Raw genomic sequence first — 18,566 nt, 5'->3', positions numbered from 1 at the left:
AAAAGTTTGATTTTTGGTTATAGAGTATTTTTTAATAGTGTCTTTTAACTGCTGCAAAGTATCAAACTCTTGACCAATTTTAAACTCACCCTGAAGAGAAAATTTGTTGTTCTCCAAGAATCAAGCACTTTTGAGTCTACATTTGGAACATTGTTAAAATCCTGTGTTGGTGCACTTTCCTTGATAAGAATCTCATTAGCTTCTCTCACATCATCATCTTCACCCTCATCACTATCCACCATAACATCATCACCTAGCATATCTAGCTCGGGGTGTAATGAATTATAATCACTAAAGGGAGTTGGAGAAGTCACATCCGATAAATGATCAACCTAATGATCATTGGTAAGCATTCTTGTAAATGATACCCTCCCTTCATTAGGAATTCTTCTCGGCGAGTTTGAGACCATACCCGATAAAGATTGAACGGTAGGAAAAGAACCCGTGTTATCCACGACACTTGCTTGCTTGGGAATCAATTCTATGTACAACTGAATATTAGACATTAAACATTGTCTTACAGTAGCCCACATGTTCTTTAATGAGATATCATCATTCAATCGAATGGCTAAATATGAGTTGTGTGTAGGATACCTCATTCTAATCTTCAACTCAAAATATCGAGATTTACACCCCGCAACTTCATATATCTTACTCACAACCTCCGAGAAATCCATAGAACTACTGACAAGCAAAAGTCTATTCTCCCCACCAATATATGACATGTCACCTCCTGTTTCTACAAGTTCCCTGTGCATAAAACAGAGTAGAGGGAAGTTTGACATCTCATATTCTAAATAAGGAATTCCAGCATGCAAATTACATAGAACACAATTTAAAATAATAAATTGATAACACACTTAAGAATACATAAAGTAAAGAATTATTGCATGCAATGATATTATTTGAAGAAGCCAAATTACTAGAACAGAGGTCGCACATGAACAAATTCCACCACTCCAGTAAAGCAACAGATTTTACTCATAAAAATATTGCATTATCACCATGAAATTTTAGAAATTTACGCTCATACATACACCTAGTATCAAATTAATTTAGGAATCAAGCTGCAATATACATGAAGAATGGGGAAAAAAATTAAAAGGGAAAATTAGGGCTAACCTCTCACAATTGATGGTAGAAATATACAATTGGGACAAATTATGGGCGCCGAACCGCTGCCGTGGAGGTTGTGTGGATGTCGCCGTGCACCACTGCCGTGGTGGTGGTGTCTGGTGGTCGCCTCAATGAAGTGTGGTGGACGCGCTATAGAGTTTGGGTAATCAGCTCTCCTTTTTTGTTTTTGTTCTTCGTATAATATAATATGTCATAAGGAATTACAACAATAAGGGAGGTATTATTTAATTAGGCAAGAACCGCTATTGGTGTTAGCGGTTCATAGTTAAGAACCACTAATGGAGTAATGGTGTTAGGGGTTCTTTGCTGAACTTAAAAAAAAACAAGGAATTAATTTATAATTATTTAATTTCTAGGAAAAACGTTCTAACACTTCCAGTGCTTAAAAAAAAAAAAAAAAAAAAAAAAAAAAACGATTGTGTAAAAAACTAAAAACCTCCCATTTATATATTGGACGGATTTGACCCGTTTATAACCCTATAAAGACGATTGTACTTTCAACATCACACTTGACGTTCTCCATTGAAGTACTTGTATCCTCCATTGAAGCAGCTTCTTAGGTAAGTTGTTGTCTCTTTTGGTAATAACTATATCAATTTCACAATCTAGGGTTTATCTTTCATCTAATCTAATAGAACCAATAGTTGAGATTTTTCAAACCGCCAATTAGATTAGAAGAGAGATAGAAGAAGAAAGAGAAACATTGAATTAAGTCGCACCTTCAGAAGAATCTGTGCAACACTGACCCTAACTTCATGATTTTATCTAAAATTATCTGATAATTGAATTGAATTTGGTTGCTAATTATGAGATAATTGAATCAATTTTGATTATTTAATCTAAAATTATGAGCTTTCTTTGGTTTTTTGTCCGCAGAAAAACATTCAACTATGCCTACTGTTAGTGTTGGTAGAGACGGCCTTTTCGCAGCTCTTGGCCAAACCTATGGTTAACTGCTCACCTTTTCTTCTTTACTCTGAAATTAATAATGTCGATTATTTTGCAACTATTTCAATTTTTGATTTTTTTTGTTTAATGCAAATTTCAGAAGATAAAGATTTTGAAGATCTGTGCTTTAGGTTTGGTATAGAGCTTGATGATATAGTAAGTTATGATATTGTATAATTGCTGAATATTGTTTTTTTTTTTGTGTTTTTTTTGGGTGATTTTTAATTGTTTTATGTATTGTATTAAACTGATTGATGAATTAGACAACGGAGAAAGCAATTATCCGAAAAGAAAAACATATTGTAGACGAAGGGCCAACTGAGGATGAAGAAATCATCTACAAAATTGATGTGCCTGCTAATAGGTTGGCTATTAAGTTGCTTATTTGACATTCAGCTGTACTAAATTATCTGTATATTTTTAGATTTTTTTTTTTTTTTTTTTTTTTTTTTTTTTTTTTTTTTTTTTTGCTAGAAATTAAGGGTCATTTGAACATACAATGTGTATTTATTTGTAGGTATGATTTGCTTTGCCTTGAGGGTCTTGCGCAGGCCCTTCTCGTTTTCGAAGAGCGTGAAGAAATTCCAAGATACACGCTCGCTGATGTTACTCGTGAATCCATGTTGAAAATGCATGTAAAATCAAGTTTTCCAAAAAAGGATGTGCCTACAGAACCCGAGGTATTAGTTTATGGAGTTATTTGTTTTATTTACCGGTCTAATCGACATTAGTTTGTCTTAATTTTGTTTTCATTTGCAGTTATCAATCCGGCCGTTTGTTGTTTGTGCTGTTCTAAGAGGTATTACCTTCGACGAAGCAAGATACAACAGCTTCATTGATCTTCAAGACAAGCTACATCAGAACATATGCCGGTAATTAAAGTGTCCTTGATTTTTGTTTGTTATAGACCATTTATGGCTATGTTATACGCATACTTTTAGAGTGCTTTTATGGTAGCACTGCTGAAGAGACAATGAGCAAACCAAAGGAAATTGGAAAAAAAAACGGATATGTCCATTAACCCATCCACTTGACTTTTGAAAAACATGACTAATTAGTACTGACTATGTGATGCAATCGATATAAAGTAATTTCAACTATAAAGAAAGGCTTTTTGGTGAGGATTTGTCAATTTTGTGTCCTTGTTTGTGAATTTCTTACTTCCTTATATTGATGAAGGCATGTTATTTACTTTATCCGGGATTGATTTGTGAATTTGTAAGGTCTATTTTATTCATTGCTCCTGTATAAACATGGGTAAATCTGAGTATACTATCTCCAACTTTAGCATTAGAGGTTTCAGAGCCTTCTAACTCCATACCCTTAGGTTATTTTCTGTTTGACTCTTCATTTTGCTATTGCTTTTAGATTTGTTGGCTTCTACTTGTATAATTGAAGAGTTGCACATAGAATGTCTTCTGTTCTGCTTTGCCATGTCGCAGGGCTTGCCCACTCTTTACATGTGATACTCGTATAAGCCTTCACATTTATAAAAGGCTTAAAGCACAACCTTGGAGGGTGGTAAAGAGGGGACTCGAAATACTTGAACCCATGACTCCATTGTTTGAAGTTTGAATAATTTAATAATAATGTCAGAATAATTGTCGTTAGCAAATACTCTTTTAAGTATACAATTTGATGAATTGCTTGAATCAAAGCTTGTGATTAATTACTGTATTATCACAGTCTCTATAAACATATATGAATTTTAAGCAATCCTAAAATTCAAGATCATATCAACAACTGAATAGGGATTCAATATAAATCACTGTCTTGAACAATAGTAGGTGTCAATGAGACTATTAACATAATGTTACTAACTTAACAGCCAAATTTAAATCACATGCAAATCATGTTTTTTCTTAGGATATGTAAATTCATGTGTATTCTGGATCTGTAACAACCTAAAGATGAAAGTGAATATCAGGTACACTTACAATGTGGATCTCTTTTGATGTCCATTTAGTCAATTAGATTTTACTTTTGAAAGCCAATCTATTGATGTAAAGTTACATTTTGTGAATTGCCAGAGATCTAAGTTGAAGCTAAGTATGGGTACATTTTAAAGTGGAAGTATCAGGTTGAAGATGACTTTTAACTATTAAGTTCAGGAGTCTAGCATATATCTATTTGGAAATACTAATGGGATTGATAGGCGTTTATTGTCAGGCAGGTTGTTGATTGTTGTAGAACGATTATTTTAGGAACCTAGAAAAAAACATTGTGATGCCTGACATTTTGACTTGCTGTGTTAATAATTGTATTTTTTTTATTTATATAGTGGATAACTATGATAGTGCAATATGTTATTAATGCCAAAGAATGTTCTCTTATTGAAAAACATAGAGGGCTCATATTTATATTCTTTTGACAGTCGAAGAACCTTGGTGGCTATTGGGACTCATGACTTGGATACTATTCAAGGCCCTTTCTCCTATGAGGTATAAAATAGTGTTTCCTCAACTAATTTCCTAATGCATTAGGTGCAGCTTTGGTTAAATATTTTATCATCTAATTTATTGTTAAATTGTGTTCTTTGAACTCTTCACATGAGATACTCGTATAAGCCTTTTAAAGCACTCTACCCTAATCTCCTAGCGCCTGGCGTTTAAGGCGTGCCTTTTTGTACATAACATGGGATAGAAAGGAAGAAGAACAACATGTCTCCCACAAAAAAAGTGATATTAAATTAAAGAAAAGAAAAATAAACTTGGTAGTCCCTTGGTTTTAAAAAGCGCGCCTCTGGCGCGCCTCACTCCCATGCTAGGAAATGGGCTTTAGCTAGGCGAGGCTCAGTCACCTACGGAAGGCACGCGCCTCGTGCGCCAAGTGCACCTTAAAGCGCCTTTGGTAAGGTGCGCCTTTGCGCCTCAAGGAAAATAACTAAGATTTAAGTTATAAATTGAAGAATGGTGGACATTTAATCAAATTCAGACTACCTTAGCTTTACATATATCATTATTTAATTTATTATGAATCTTTTTAATTGGTATTAAGTACAATCAAAGTAAAAAATAATTTGAAATAAATATATAAATACATGCGCCTTGCATACAAAAGGCGCGCGCCTTTGCCTTGCGCCTCGCGCCTAGGCTGCAAAGACCATTTGCGCCTTGGTGCGCCTTGCGCCTTTTAAAACTAAGGGTAGTCCTAAGGTCCTCCAGCAACTCGAGAAACCATTACCAAACAAGTTGGCTAGAGTGATGTAGATTCCTGTAAAGTATACCAAGTTTCCCTAAACAAGGGGAAGGTAATCCATAATGTCTTGAATATTTATTTTGATGTGTCTCATTTTTTTCTCTACCTTTTCAAAAAGATGACTAAACTCTTATGAATAGTGTAGAAACTATTATGCCCCTAAAAATGTTTATTTACATATTTACCCCTTTTAAAAATATGGCTAAACTTTTTATCCTTACCTTTTAAAAAGTTCGTATTAATTCTTATGAATAGTGTTTGGACAATTTTGTTTTCTAAAGTGTTTATTTTATTTTATTTTATTTTACTTATATTCCCTTATTATTGTTTTTTTTGGTAGAACCCTTATTAATGTTAATTGCCTCAATTTTTTTTAAAATTTTATAGTGTATATTCATTTATACCCCTAAAAGTATTTGTTTACTTCAATACTTCCTATATAATTTCCCTCATTAATCCTACCAACAATTAAAGCTGTGATATAAAGCTTAATCGAAAGAGCTTTCGAACATGACTAGCTATGTTAGCTACCCTAATTTATTTTAAATCTAGTTTAGAAAGTGTCTAGTTCATTTTCTACCTCCCATATCTCGTGTCAAGTCATGTCAATGGCTGGTTCAAATGAAGAGTCTAAGCATCAACGGTAGTCCTTTTGGAGGTAGTTTCTTCATTATGAGGGCTTATGGGCCACTTTTCTATTTATTATATATTGATAAGTTCTCAAAGAATAGATTGGCGGTGTGAGGAAAGACAAATTTCATGGACTAAAGGTGCTGTTTGGTAGTGATGCATGTCTTAAATGTATAGTAAGTAGGTGTTGATCAGTCTCCATTGTTCTGGTTAAGCCAATTCACACTGGACTTTCAATTTAAGTATGGCATTTTTCAAAAACCCACTATCTCATCTGAATTAAACATTCCAATCCCAATCACCCCATGTTGAATGTTACATCCCTTGTTTCACTCAAAAGCTACTTGGTATTCAGTGCTTTAGTGAATGATTCCACGTCTTCCCTAAAATAGCTAGCTTTAAGCCTCTGATAATTTACTCTAAGTATCATATTAGCTTACACCTGCTATATATTACTCAAAAGAATTTGATTATCGTGTGCCATCCACAACATGGTCCGCGATCAACACATCATGTCTATTGTCACAACATTGTTGTGCGCCTCAAGGGGTGTGCTTTAAGCTGCTTCTTGGTGTGCCCGTGTGCCTTTGCTGCACTCCATCAAAATCACCTCACCTAGACCACAAAAAGCACATGACCCCTAATGCCTTGCGCCTCAGCGTGCCTGTTCCAACACTGGACACAAAATTGTATCTTTTTATAACTTTTATTCATGTGTTTACTCTTTGTATCTTTGAGTTGATAAGGTTAGAATGTCAATCTCATCAAGTCTAGTGTTGTAGGCAGTGCTATCATAACATGTTTCATGGGCCTATCTTAACAATTTTTCTTAGGCCCCTATTGGAAAGAAACAAACTGCCAATATAAAAAAATATGCAATAACCTTTTCCAATAAAATAAAAAAAATTTGAAGATGTGAAAATAAAATATGCAAAATTTTTATGGCTATTTAAAGAACTTGTAACTAAACTTGAACATCAAAACTTATTTCCAATGAAAAAAAATAAAATACTCGGTAATTCAAAGAGGCAAAAATAGCTTGTGTTGGGATTCAAATTCCTACCTTGTGCATGGCTTGCAAAAACAAGTACAAACTGCTCTAGATTGTTAATGCTAGATAATAATAATGCGAAATTCTATGTATTTCATTTTTTAATACTAGGTTCTTTCTTAGTTTTGGACCTCTTTATTTTGGGGCCCTGTTTAATAGGGCACTTGGCAAACCCTATTCTACGGCCCTGGTAATAGGGACTGACATGGGTTTGTATCTCTTGCAAGGTGAGTGTCTATGTTACAAAGGCTTTCCAGGATGAGCAAATGATAAATGTGATTGGGCATGTCTCTATTTTTGTCCTCTTTTTTCTGGTTTCTACTTAGAGGACCCATAGTCTGCTTTGATGTGGAGACTCTTTCCATGCTTTATGGCTCTTAGCCACCCCCCTTTTCCCTTACCCTCGCCTTGTCAATAAAGGGACATGGGGAGGGAATAAATGCACTGTGCTTTCAAACTCTTTCATTTTAAATGTCTGTCAGAATTACATGTTTAAGTGGCTTTTGTTGCTTTTCTTTCAAATTAGTTCTATTTGACTTTGATTTATATATGTTTATACTTTCCTCATTTCTTTCCTTTATGACTTAAAAAACATCAATTACATTATATGGAGGAATATTTTGAGATTAAGCATGCATTGTTTGAATTTATAGGTAAATACATATAGATGTAATAACTAGCTAGGTGAGGCAAGAAGCTAATTTATATAAAATGTTTTATCAAGGGAAGGTTGCAGCTTAGTACAAGAACTATCTATTTTGCAAGTACTTATAATTTTTGTCTTGTCACAGGCTGCTCTGCCGTCAGAAATAAAATTTGTGCCTTTGAAGCAGGTACTGGTTCATTCTACTAGCACTAAATTTTCTGTTACCTCTATGGAAGTATTCAAAATCTGAAAGTATTAAATATTTTGATCACATATGAAACATTAGTTATGCTGAATGTGTGTTGTACTATTATTGCTATATACGAGTTTGAACTAAGAAGTTCTGTGTATTCCGGACTATCTTGAAATTAATTTGAGATGTTTACTTCTAACATTTAAGTTTGTACATACTACGTAATTTACATTCATTGTCTTATATAGTCTTTCAAAAATTAAATTTTGCTCAAACATTTTCCCATTACTTTTTAGTTCAAAGTTTTTTACCCACCTTTGTAGAATTATGTGGTAATGGAACATCATGCATAGGATATCCACACGGGACCTTTTCAATGTGTTTGGGAACCTTAAAATAAACTATGGAAGATACGTAGAAAGGAAGATCCTTCACAATTTTTAATTTTTACTTGAATGAGCAACACCTCTGAAAAAGTAATTTCTTGACCTAGGAATTTGAAAATAATGAGGGGGCCTCTACAAAAGTTTCGAACCACAGTAGATGTCAATTTCTAATGTTCCTTTTTTCTGATTTTAATGTTTGATTATCTATGTTTATATATTGGGAACCTTAAAATAAATTATGGAAGATACGTAGAAAGGAAGATCCTTCACAATTTTTAATTTTTACTTGAATGAGCAACACCTGTGAAAAAGTAATTTCTTGACCTAGGAATTTGAAAATAATGAGGGGGCCTCTACAAAAGTTTCGAGCCACAGTAAATGTCAATTTCTAATGTTCCTTTTTTCTGATTAGAAAGTTTGATTATCTATGTTTATATATTGGTTCTGAGGTGCTGATAAGTTCATATCTGTTCTTTTTTTTTCCTTTTTTAAATCCATTTTACAGGCAAATGAATTCAGGGCTGATGAATTGATGGAGTTCTATAAGGTAATTATCCCTTGTTGCTTTGGTCATAGCGGAGTAAAAAGCCTAATAATCACGAGTAGCTTTACTTTATATAATTTTAGAGTAATTGTTTGCTGGAACTTCTGCTTTATTTCTTCATAGGCTCTTCAAAGAGCGCCTTTAACCCATTTGTTCTTTATTTTTTTTGACAGTCCGATTTGAAGCTGAAGAAATACCTGCATATTATAGAGAATTCTCCTGTGTTTCCGGTTATATATGACCATGACAGGTATAATCTGTGCAACCTTTTCTTCTTCAATTCCATATCTTTCTTTGTTGTAATGTACAGTTAAAAAAAGATGAGGTGTTGTTAAAATGGTTGGGTCTTATTTAAAGATTATAATTTGCTGTGCTAAAAAAGTTGCCCTTCATGACTCATTATTTTTCGCAGTTTATAAACCGAGGAAATATTTTGTTTCCCATTCACCTGAGATATCTTTTTACATCAAGGATTCTGAAATTAACAGTATGTGATCTGCAGAACTGTGTTGTCTTTACCCCCAATTATAAATGGGGCACACTCAGCTATTAGTTTGGAGACGAAGAATGTTTTCATTGAATGTACAGCTACTGATTTGACGAAGGCTAAGATTGTTTTGAATACTATGGTATGCAAAAAAGATGATTGTCTTGGTTTCACAACTCATTGAGATTTGGCTGATCATGGTTCTTGTTGATTCAGGTTACTATGTTCTCGGGCTACTGTGAGAAGAAGTTTGAAGTTGAACCAGTTGAAGTTATATATTCTGATGGAGAGTCATATGTTTGTCCTGACCTCTCATGCTATGATATGGAAGTGTCTCTGTCTTACATCAATGACGCAATTGGAGTATCATTAGAAGCAGACCAGGTGATGTGCACTGCCTTCTTATAAAAGATGATCTTGTTTTTTTTTCCTCTCAAAGGTGCTGCCATGCTAGTTGTATTTGTTCTTTAGTGTTTGAACGTCCTGCTTTTTCATTGACCACGTCAATACCCAGAGAGATAATCATCTTTTGTCATTTCTTTAAGATGTTTACACTTTAACCTTGCCAGTTGTAGTTGTCATTTTGGTGCTTGAACATCGTAGTTTTCTCGTCATATAATCAAATTGGTACAAAAAATTAGGGGTTTTAAACAATTTGTTTTTTTCCGGTGACCTTTGCCCATAGTTGAAACCTATGTTGCATAGACTCGGATTTGGGTGTCGTGTACGACATGGTGTCTGATCCTTCGACACTCCAGATTTTGTAGAATTTCATATAAGACCACTATATTTCTGGGTGTTGTGTCGCACTCAACGTACAACAGGGTGTTGGAGTAACATAGTTTGAAACTAATCATGTTATCTGGTTTGACTAGTTGATTGTACCACTATTTCAACTAGCCGATTGTATAAGTTGATAAAAGTGTTTGGTAAATAGCTGTTACTTGTTAGCTTATGGCTATTTGAGTATATAAAATTACCAGTACGGACATTTGACATATTTAGTATTTATTAATTGTTAAAAAATAAAATATATGGTTATAATGCTATGAAAAATGTACTAATATGAAAATAGCTATGTAGGAAATCATAGAAAATTATAAATTTATTAATTACACTAACAATATTTACCAAAAGAATTCCTTAGGTTTCTTATTGTTCTTATTCTAATGTAATTATGCAATGCACATTGTATTCTATTTTGTTCTTATGGTGAATATTTTGGTAATCAATCAAATCAATTCTAATCTTTTTTTTTTTTTTTTTTTTTTTTTTTGGTACTCTTGTTTTGTTTATTATTTATATAATTTTATATGTTGATTTTTTAAATAAAAATATAGCTAATATTGTACAAGTAAATAGTCTTTTTAAAAAATATTAGTCATAGTTTAGAAATTCAATCATACAAATATTTGATTTGTAAAGAGAGAAATATCACTTTACTGATAGTTTTTGACAGAATTCTAAAATATAATCGATTACTTACTACAAAACTATAAACCTTATCCTCCTTGAAAAAAGCCTATTAGATTTTTGTACGTTACAAAGCAAGTAAAGGCAAAATAACAACTCTACAAAATGACGCACGCACACCTCAGCCATCTTCTTCTTTCATATTTAGATCTACTTAAAGCTCATTTCTCAACCTCTTGATCTTCTCAAAAATCCATCTATACTTCCTTTGATCATCTTTATCTCATGCTCTCAGGTTTCCATCCTTATTTTAAAAACAATTTATAAATTTTCCCTTTCAAATCTGATCGTAATTTTCATGGATATTTACATAAACTCAACATGCTACATAAAATTTGGATACTATTATTGTTTTTTTATTTTATACATGCATAATTCATTAACTCAATTGTAATTCTGTTGATTGACAAAAAAATTTTCATTATGAATATAATTGTAGTTGTGTTTTCATAGCTGATACGTAATTGTTACTGGAATTTTTCTGTAAACTTATAATGTATCATCTGTTAACTTTATTTGTTTACCCTTTCTTATACATGGTGTGTTTTCATACTCAGCGAAAATTCTCATTTTCTTCCTTCATTTTTCCCTTTGTACTACCTCTATTCTTTTATGTTCATCTCACTTATTATTGATACGCAATTTAAGAAATTGTTGAATAATGTGAGTGGGTGTAAGATAAAGTAAGAGAGAGAATATTATAAGGTGGGTTAGTCTAAGAAAAAGGTGAATAAAGTAAGGAAAAGTATGTAAAGGTGTAATTATTTATTATTGTGGAGTTAAAGAGATAGATTGTAAAAAAGGATGTTATAAATAGAATAAATCAAAGTGAGTAGAACATAATAGAACAGGGCAAGTATTATATAAAAACCCAAGGTTTTGCCAACCCAACAGGAGAAAAGGCTGCAAAGCCATTTAACTTTTATTATTTTCGTATTTTCTATCGTATTAGCTGTCATTTACCTGGCATAATTCTGTTCTCTAAGCAAAAGAAACCCAGATAATCCTATCTCAACTAGGCTTGACAAGTAAAGGACAAGCACATCAATAAGTTTCAATAGAAGTCGAGGGAGGAACAATTGAAGGCACTTTAAGCTGTGAAACTGAATTTAAAGTACTTGTTAAACACTTTGTTTTAGCCCTCCTTGAATTTGCATGACCCCCTCATTGAATTTGTGTTTTGATAATATGCTTAGCTCGATTATTAAAAGTCTTATTTTTAACAATTTGGATGATTTTATTTATTTATTTCTTTTTAATATAATTAATGCTGGTCTTTTGCAGTTTCCTGTTAAATCTAATATGAGCTCTTTTATGAATGGAGGCAGGATGCTTATTTCATTTATTTGTGTCCTACAGGTTACTCAGTTGTTGAGAAGGATGCAATTGCATGCCAAGAAGTCTGATCCAGCTGTTAATCAATGCAATATATGTGTTTCTGTTCCTCCTACCAGAAGCGATGTTCTTCATCCTTGTGATGTGATGGAGGTATGTAGCTAATTTTGGCTGATCAGTGTTCATTAGATTTGGGGAACAACAGTAAAATTTCTCTCTTTGTTTTTAGGATGTTGCTATTGCATTTGGATACAATGAAATCCCAAAAAGAAGGCCGGCATCGATAAAGCCACTTGCATTAAATGAGCTAAGTGATATGATCAGATCTGAGGTAATTATATGTGCAAGTGCATATATTTGTCTTTTGATATGCCCATGCTTGGTTGGCTTCTTGTTGTCATGTTCTGTATTTGTGCTTGTACTAGTTGAGGAGTGATGTTTCAATCTACAGCTTTTTGGGATAATGCTTGCTAAGGACATGAGTTTTATCAAGATAGGTATCCATGTAGGCCTATTTTATTTTAATATTCTCGGACCACCCAGTACATGGTATTCAAGTAAGAATATCAGAAACAATGTAGTAGCTTTGATCATGGTTGCAAACTGGAAATTGTCTGTAATTGTTTCTATGAAGATTGATATTCATGCTAACATGGTAATTAGCAAATTATTTGGATGGGGTCGGATGGTGCTTAGCTTTTAACTGCAGTTTAAATGTGATAGGGGCATAGGGCAGTGAGATTTTAACTATTTGCATCAGAAAAAATATTGACATGAAACAGAGATTGATTTGTTAGTAAACCTCATGTTGAATTAAATAACACAATTTTGGGTGATTTTTATTTTTATTTTTTTTTTCTAATAAATTTATGCTTGCTGTTTCATGAACCCACAGCTGATTCTTATTATTTCATATACTTCCTTTTATGTTTTGTTCCCCCAGATTGCAATGAATGGGTTCACTGAAGTTTTGACATGGATATTGTGCTCTTACAAAGAGAATTTTGCCATGCTGAATCGTAAGGATGACCGATCAACTGCAGTTATTATTGCCAATCCTCGTTCTTCTGATTTTGAGGTTAGTGCTAAAATCACATGAAATAAAGTAGTTGGATTTTCCCATTGTGGCATATTTATCTGTGTGAATTGACTTGTGGAATATGAATGGTACAAATAAAATCCAAGATATGTTCTCTTAAGAAATAATTTGAAACACCAAGGGAATAAATTTTTTTAAAAATTATGTTTTCTACTTGTGGCTGTATATATTGGATGTCATATAAGATTGTTGTTCTTGACGTACTAATATACTCTTACGGGCTTCTAACTAGAATGATTATCCATGAGTAAGACACTTTATATGAATACTACTGTCTTCATCCTAAATGTTCTTTACACTTTCTTCATAAGTCTGCTCCTTAATGGTCTTTAGACTTTTACTTTATTTCACTGTTGGCAAGGAGCTGTTTTCTATTTTGTACTCCTTTGGCCTTCAACTTACACACTTGCAATTTTCTAATATAAGATTTAACTTATTTGTATTGTTGGCCAATTGATGGGCAATCATTTTCCCACTTGTTACCTCACCTTTACAATGTCAACGCCATAGTGCTTTAATTCTTGTGCTAATAGGTGACAAGAGCATTTAGGGACGGAGGTTGTACTTCAGTTTATGAGATATTCATTGCTCATTCACTGCTGACATAATGCCTTGGTTTTGTGTCAAGAACTTAAAATAATCCGTGTTTTTATTTGGAAAAAGGGGGTAGGGGTTTCAAGTATTCCATGTAATAAGTTTCGGTGTTTCTAAGTTTCAAATACATGTATTGTGGCCTTCATTAGATTTTTCATGCATTGAAGTAATATTACTTGTGATAACATAAAATTGTTCATGCGTGTAGTCCTCCCCCCTTAATACATGTTATGGTATAAAATTTCGGCATTCGAGCTTCAAAATTAGTAAAAATTGAAGGCAAAAAAAAAAAAAAATTGTAAACATTTAAAACCTCTATAAAGTTACAACATCTACCACAAGCACCAACCCAAGAGAACCTGTTGTGGTTTAATAATACTCCGTACTTGCAAAAGAAAGTGCTAGTGGACTACTATGAGAAGAAGAAACAAAAAAAAATGAAGGATTGTACCGTGGTTATCATTCGATAGCTTATGTTTAGCTTCTCAGGGGTTCACAATAAATGCATAAGAGAAACTAGAAAGAATGGGAGATAGAGTAACAGGAAGAAAGGAGAAATGATTACAGAGAGAAGAAAATCAATCTTTAAAAACTTCACTGGCAATGGCTACTGCAGGATTTTTGTCCTCGTAACCATTTAGGAAGTCTGGTTGGCAACTTCTGTCATACCACTGACTTCAAGTGTTAGTTTTACCAAACATTGCAAATTATGGTCTTTCTCATATCGGGACGTTTTAATTTAGGGAGAACATTGTAGCATGGGCAACGATTGCAATCAAATGAGAAAATTTGTCAAATCTGAGTCTTAACGCCTTGGTCACATCAATCCTTTTTATTTACAGTGAAAAAGTTTCATAGAGGTGTTCAATAATGGAGTTCATATACCATATCATTTTATAAAAAAAGAATAACATGGACTATATTGTTCAATTTTGATATCATGGCATTGATAAGACGCATAGTAGGAGTATTAGTGATTTAATATCTTATGTTAATAATATGTGATTTTGAACGACTCTGTATATTCGATTAAATGAGTAGTTCCTCACTTTAACCAGGTGTGAAGTTTCAACTCTCATTTAGGGCATGTAGTGCTTTATGAAACACTATGGTGTCTTTCACTTTGTCTTTTCAATTTTTTTAATGTCCTCTTGTTGTGTTCCTGGCCTGTTTTATGATATGCATATTTATGTTTTCATCATGTGATTATATCCAGACCCAAAGTATATCTCATGTTATCTTATCACATTTGCAATTTCAGGTGGTGCGTAGTAGTCTTATGGCCGGTATACTGAAAACTGTTGGGCACAACAAAGATCATCGGAAGCCTATCAAGGTAATCTGTTGTGCTTATGTAACAAAGTCTGGTCATGCTTTTATTTAGTTATATAGTGTAGTTTGTACTTTTGGCTTTCCTTTGTTATCATTCTTCAATTTATGTTTTTAGATCTTTGAAGTTGGTGATATAGCGATCCTGGATGATTCAAAAGATGTTGGTTCCCGAAATTCTCGTCAACTTGCAGCACTGTATTGTGGTAATAGCTCCGGTTTTGAGGTGAGCTTCTGACTTGTCAATAGTTCAAATTGATTAGTGACGATGCAATTCTTGTGGGGTGCAATAATGGATCATTGGCTGGCAATTTGGGCCAACAGGTCGGATTTGGTTTAAATTTCGGGTTTATTTCTAGTTGGGCTAATTAACTATCGGAAAGTGTAAAACTTAGGGGGCGTTTGGTATAAACAATGGTATGGGTTTGGAATGAGGAATGAAACCTGGGTGGTATGGGGTTGGAACTTGATACTTGATTTCATGTGTTTGGTTTTTATGTAGGAATGATAGTTATTCTTTTAATTTTAAACCTAAAGGTATGGGTATGAGCCATACCCACCTCCCCCCTTGGTTTCAAAAACCCATACCTTGGGGGTTTGAGGTATGGGTTTGAAAAATGAAATTTCTAAAAACAAACACAAGGTATGGGTTTTGGTCATTCTAAACCCATACCTTATACCTATTATGCTTGAACCAATCACCCCTTAATATTATTTAAAAAAAATGATATATGGATCAAATCAGGTTCAATTTAGGTTGGGATGAGGTTCTCTTAGAAACTTTAGGACGGATTATTGGGTCAGACCATCAGATTAAGAATTGCCAGCCTTGGGTCAAGATGTCATGTTTAGATTCGTGTATAACTCTGAGTAGGTCTTTAGATTGTATGTGATAATCCGTTAACATGTGCGATATAGAAACATATTATAGCTACTGAATTAATATGTTTAGAACCTATGCTTGAATGATAACTATACAAGGCTTGGAAAAAAAGATGAGTTTCACTAGGCTTGGAACTAGAATTTAATTGTGGTATAAGATAATTCCACCATGCCTTTAATTTTGAGCTATGTACCAACGAGAGGAGTTTCGCTAGGAGTTTAAGTAAGAAATATAAAAGTTGGTAGAAATTTGAAAGAAGTTGAAAAAAAAAAAAAAAGAAGCGGGACTTGGGTTTTTGAATAAAAAGGCTATATTTCATGTCGATACCATATAGAATTCTAGTACTAAATGTTATGTTCAAGTTAACTTTTTTGGAAGCTATTCCTTTTTAGTGAAATATTGTTATTTTACTTTCTAATAGCTAGCTTATGCCACAATTAAATTCCCCAATCTGCATGTAGTGTGGTACTTTAGTAATTGCCAGAAGGTGTCATACAGATTTTCCCTTATCATGAGATATGCTCTGCAGTAGACTGAAACAGGTATGAGACATGTTGCTGCTCATGTTAGATGAACTTACCTTGTGTTGATGTGATTGCCTTTACCTCCATGCTTCGATTTTACAGACCCTTTACGCCTAAATGCACCTCACTCCTTACAAGCCTACCAGGAATCCTGCTTGACTATCTAATTTTTTTGAGACTTGAAAAGTTGATCCTTTAGCTTGCATACTAAACTCTGTTGCTTTAACGCCTTAATGCATGCATTGGAGTTAATAGGTCTTTATTATCAGCAGATCTAATGCTCTCTTAATAATTGGGCCTCACAGATTATACACTCCCTAGTTGACAGAGTTATGGAAATAGTTGGCACTCCTTTTGTCGCAGAAGGGGATAAATCTGGCTACTACATAAAGCGTGCAGATGTAAGATTTCTTGGCACTTCAATTTGAATTTTACCTTGTTAATTTTTTATTTTTTATGTTTTGATTGTTTGTTTTTTTTGTTGAAGAACCCTGAGTTTCTTCCAGGAAGACAAGCCGACATCATGTACAAAGGGAAGCACTTAGGCTCCTTTGGCATTGTGCATCCTGAGGTATGTTCTTGTTATAAAGCCAATTTAGTTTCTATGTTGTTTCACTCTTTATCCATGTTGTTTCACTCTTTATCCTTTAAGTTTTCGATTTTGTGTCATGGTTTCATATGTATCTTATGTAGCAACTTGGAGTACAATTTAGGAGACATACTCTCTCTCTCTCTCTCTCTCTCTTTTTTTTTTTTTTTTTCTTTTCAATAAGCTACTTTCTGTTTTTGAATGTTAAAATCTATTCAAAGCTCATAAGATCTTGCAATTGTGTTGGCTGCTATTTACCAACATGGGTAGGGAACTAGTGATTATAAGTAATGTGTATTGATTGTTGGTTTATATGCATGAATAAGCTCACGATACAAGTGAAACTCTACATGCCTTTTCATAGTTGGTTCTTATAGAGTTTAGTTTTTGTCACCCTAATTTTCAGCCAACAGAAATCATGTGCACCAGTTAGATAGACTCGTATTTTCTGTATTTAGTGTTCCTTGATAGTTGCGATCTACACTTTTATAATCCTTGTCCTAAACATGTGGTTTCAGGTTTTGAGCAACTTTGATATCTCAGATCCTTGTTCATATGTGGAGCTTAACATAGAGTGTTTCTTATAATGTTGTTAAAATGGTAGTTGGTAATTTTTTACCAATTTGAATTGTCGACCAATTTGAATCGTCGATGGAAACATCACTTAACCTTTGTATTCTTATATCAAGATATAATGTACACCATTTGAATGGGTGATTTATTCAATTTTGTCAATTTTAAAAATTTTGTGATTCTTCTAATTGTTTGACTTAGATTTTTATTTAATTTTTTTTCTTTGAATTTAAAGACTATTGGCTATGAAAGTTTAATTATATATTGAAAATTTCTCTTGAAATTTCATAATTAAAGTTGAAACTATGTTGTGTTACTAAGAATTAGGGGTGTTCAGATCCTAGTACCCGAGTTTTTAAGTATCCGAAAAAGCAGGTAATTGGATTCACGGGTAGTTAATAAGTCGGCCCACAACCTGACTCGGTGGGTTACTAATTTTACCGGGTCGGGTCATAGGGTACTCTACTTTTGGCTAGATATTTGTTGCAAGTAAAATCCCTAATCGAAGAACTAGTTTCACATAGTGCTAAGCACAGTGCAATTCCAATTGAATCAAATTAATCGAACTATAAGATAGCCTTAAATTAAAACTCACAATTAATCATCAAAATTACTTGAATTAACAAAAAATTGAAACTATGTAGAGTAAATTAGTGATAAAACTCACTTTAACAATCATGATTTTGTAAATTTCATTAATTTACAGTTACAAGTTGCAAAATACATAATGAAAAAACTCCAAATCAGAGCTAGAAATTAGACAAAACATAATATTATGTTTTCAATTAATTGATTAATTAGGATTAATGTACATGATTTTCTTCATTAGTCTTTCAAATCTGAACCTTAATGTGCTTATACTTCGATGATGTTGCTAATTCGTACTTATTTAAGTAAATCTTCCCATTTTGAACCTATAAGTGCAAAATGGTTTACCTTCGAGCTTT

At 33.2% G+C, this 18,566-nt stretch overlaps 1 protein-coding gene across 1 annotated transcript; it reads left to right on the top strand.

Moving 5' to 3' along the window:
- Window positions 1–1,551: 1,551 nt before the first annotated feature.
- On the top strand, window positions 1,552–17,807 carry LOC145601179 (phenylalanine--tRNA ligase beta subunit, cytoplasmic-like). The gene is made up of 20 exons (XM_081657131.1): window positions 1,552–1,697; window positions 2,014–2,085; window positions 2,186–2,241; window positions 2,349–2,449; window positions 2,603–2,765; window positions 2,845–2,957; window positions 4,460–4,526; window positions 7,756–7,797; window positions 8,695–8,736; window positions 8,907–8,983; window positions 9,236–9,362; window positions 9,437–9,604; window positions 12,053–12,181; window positions 12,258–12,359; window positions 12,972–13,106; window positions 14,983–15,057; window positions 15,169–15,276; window positions 16,763–16,858; window positions 16,945–17,028; window positions 17,565–17,807. Exons 2-20 carry the CDS (start codon window positions 2,028–2,030, stop codon window positions 17,631–17,633), a joined length of 1,812 nt encoding a protein of 603 aa, XP_081513257.1. The 5' UTR covers window positions 1,552–1,697; window positions 2,014–2,027; the 3' UTR covers window positions 17,634–17,807.
- Window positions 17,808–18,566: the final 759 nt, after the last annotated feature.

The sequence above is a fragment of the Chenopodium album genome, chromosome 21 (genome assembly GCF_948465745.1).
Source record: "Chenopodium album chromosome 21, dcCheAlbu1.1, whole genome shotgun sequence".
NCBI classification, from domain to species: Eukaryota; Viridiplantae; Streptophyta; class Magnoliopsida; order Caryophyllales; family Amaranthaceae; genus Chenopodium; species Chenopodium album.
The sequence above is the reverse complement of the archived record's forward strand: the minus strand, read 5'-3'. Positions and strand labels throughout refer to the sequence as shown.

What these genes read in the sequence shown, in the direction of transcription:
- LOC145601179 (XM_081657131.1), top strand. Translation starts at nt 2,028, where the DNA reads ATGCCTACTGTTAGTGTTGGTAGAGACGGCCTTTTCGCAGCTCTTGGC. An exon ending in TATCATTAGAAGCAGACCAG is followed by an intron (nt 9,605 to 12,052) that starts GTGATGTGCACT and finishes TGTGTCCTACAG; the next exon opens with GTTACTCAGTTGTTGAGAAG. An exon ending in CTCGTTCTTCTGATTTTGAG is followed by an intron (nt 13,107 to 14,982) that starts GTTAGTGCTAAA and finishes TTGCAATTTCAG; the next exon opens with GTGGTGCGTAGTAGTCTTAT.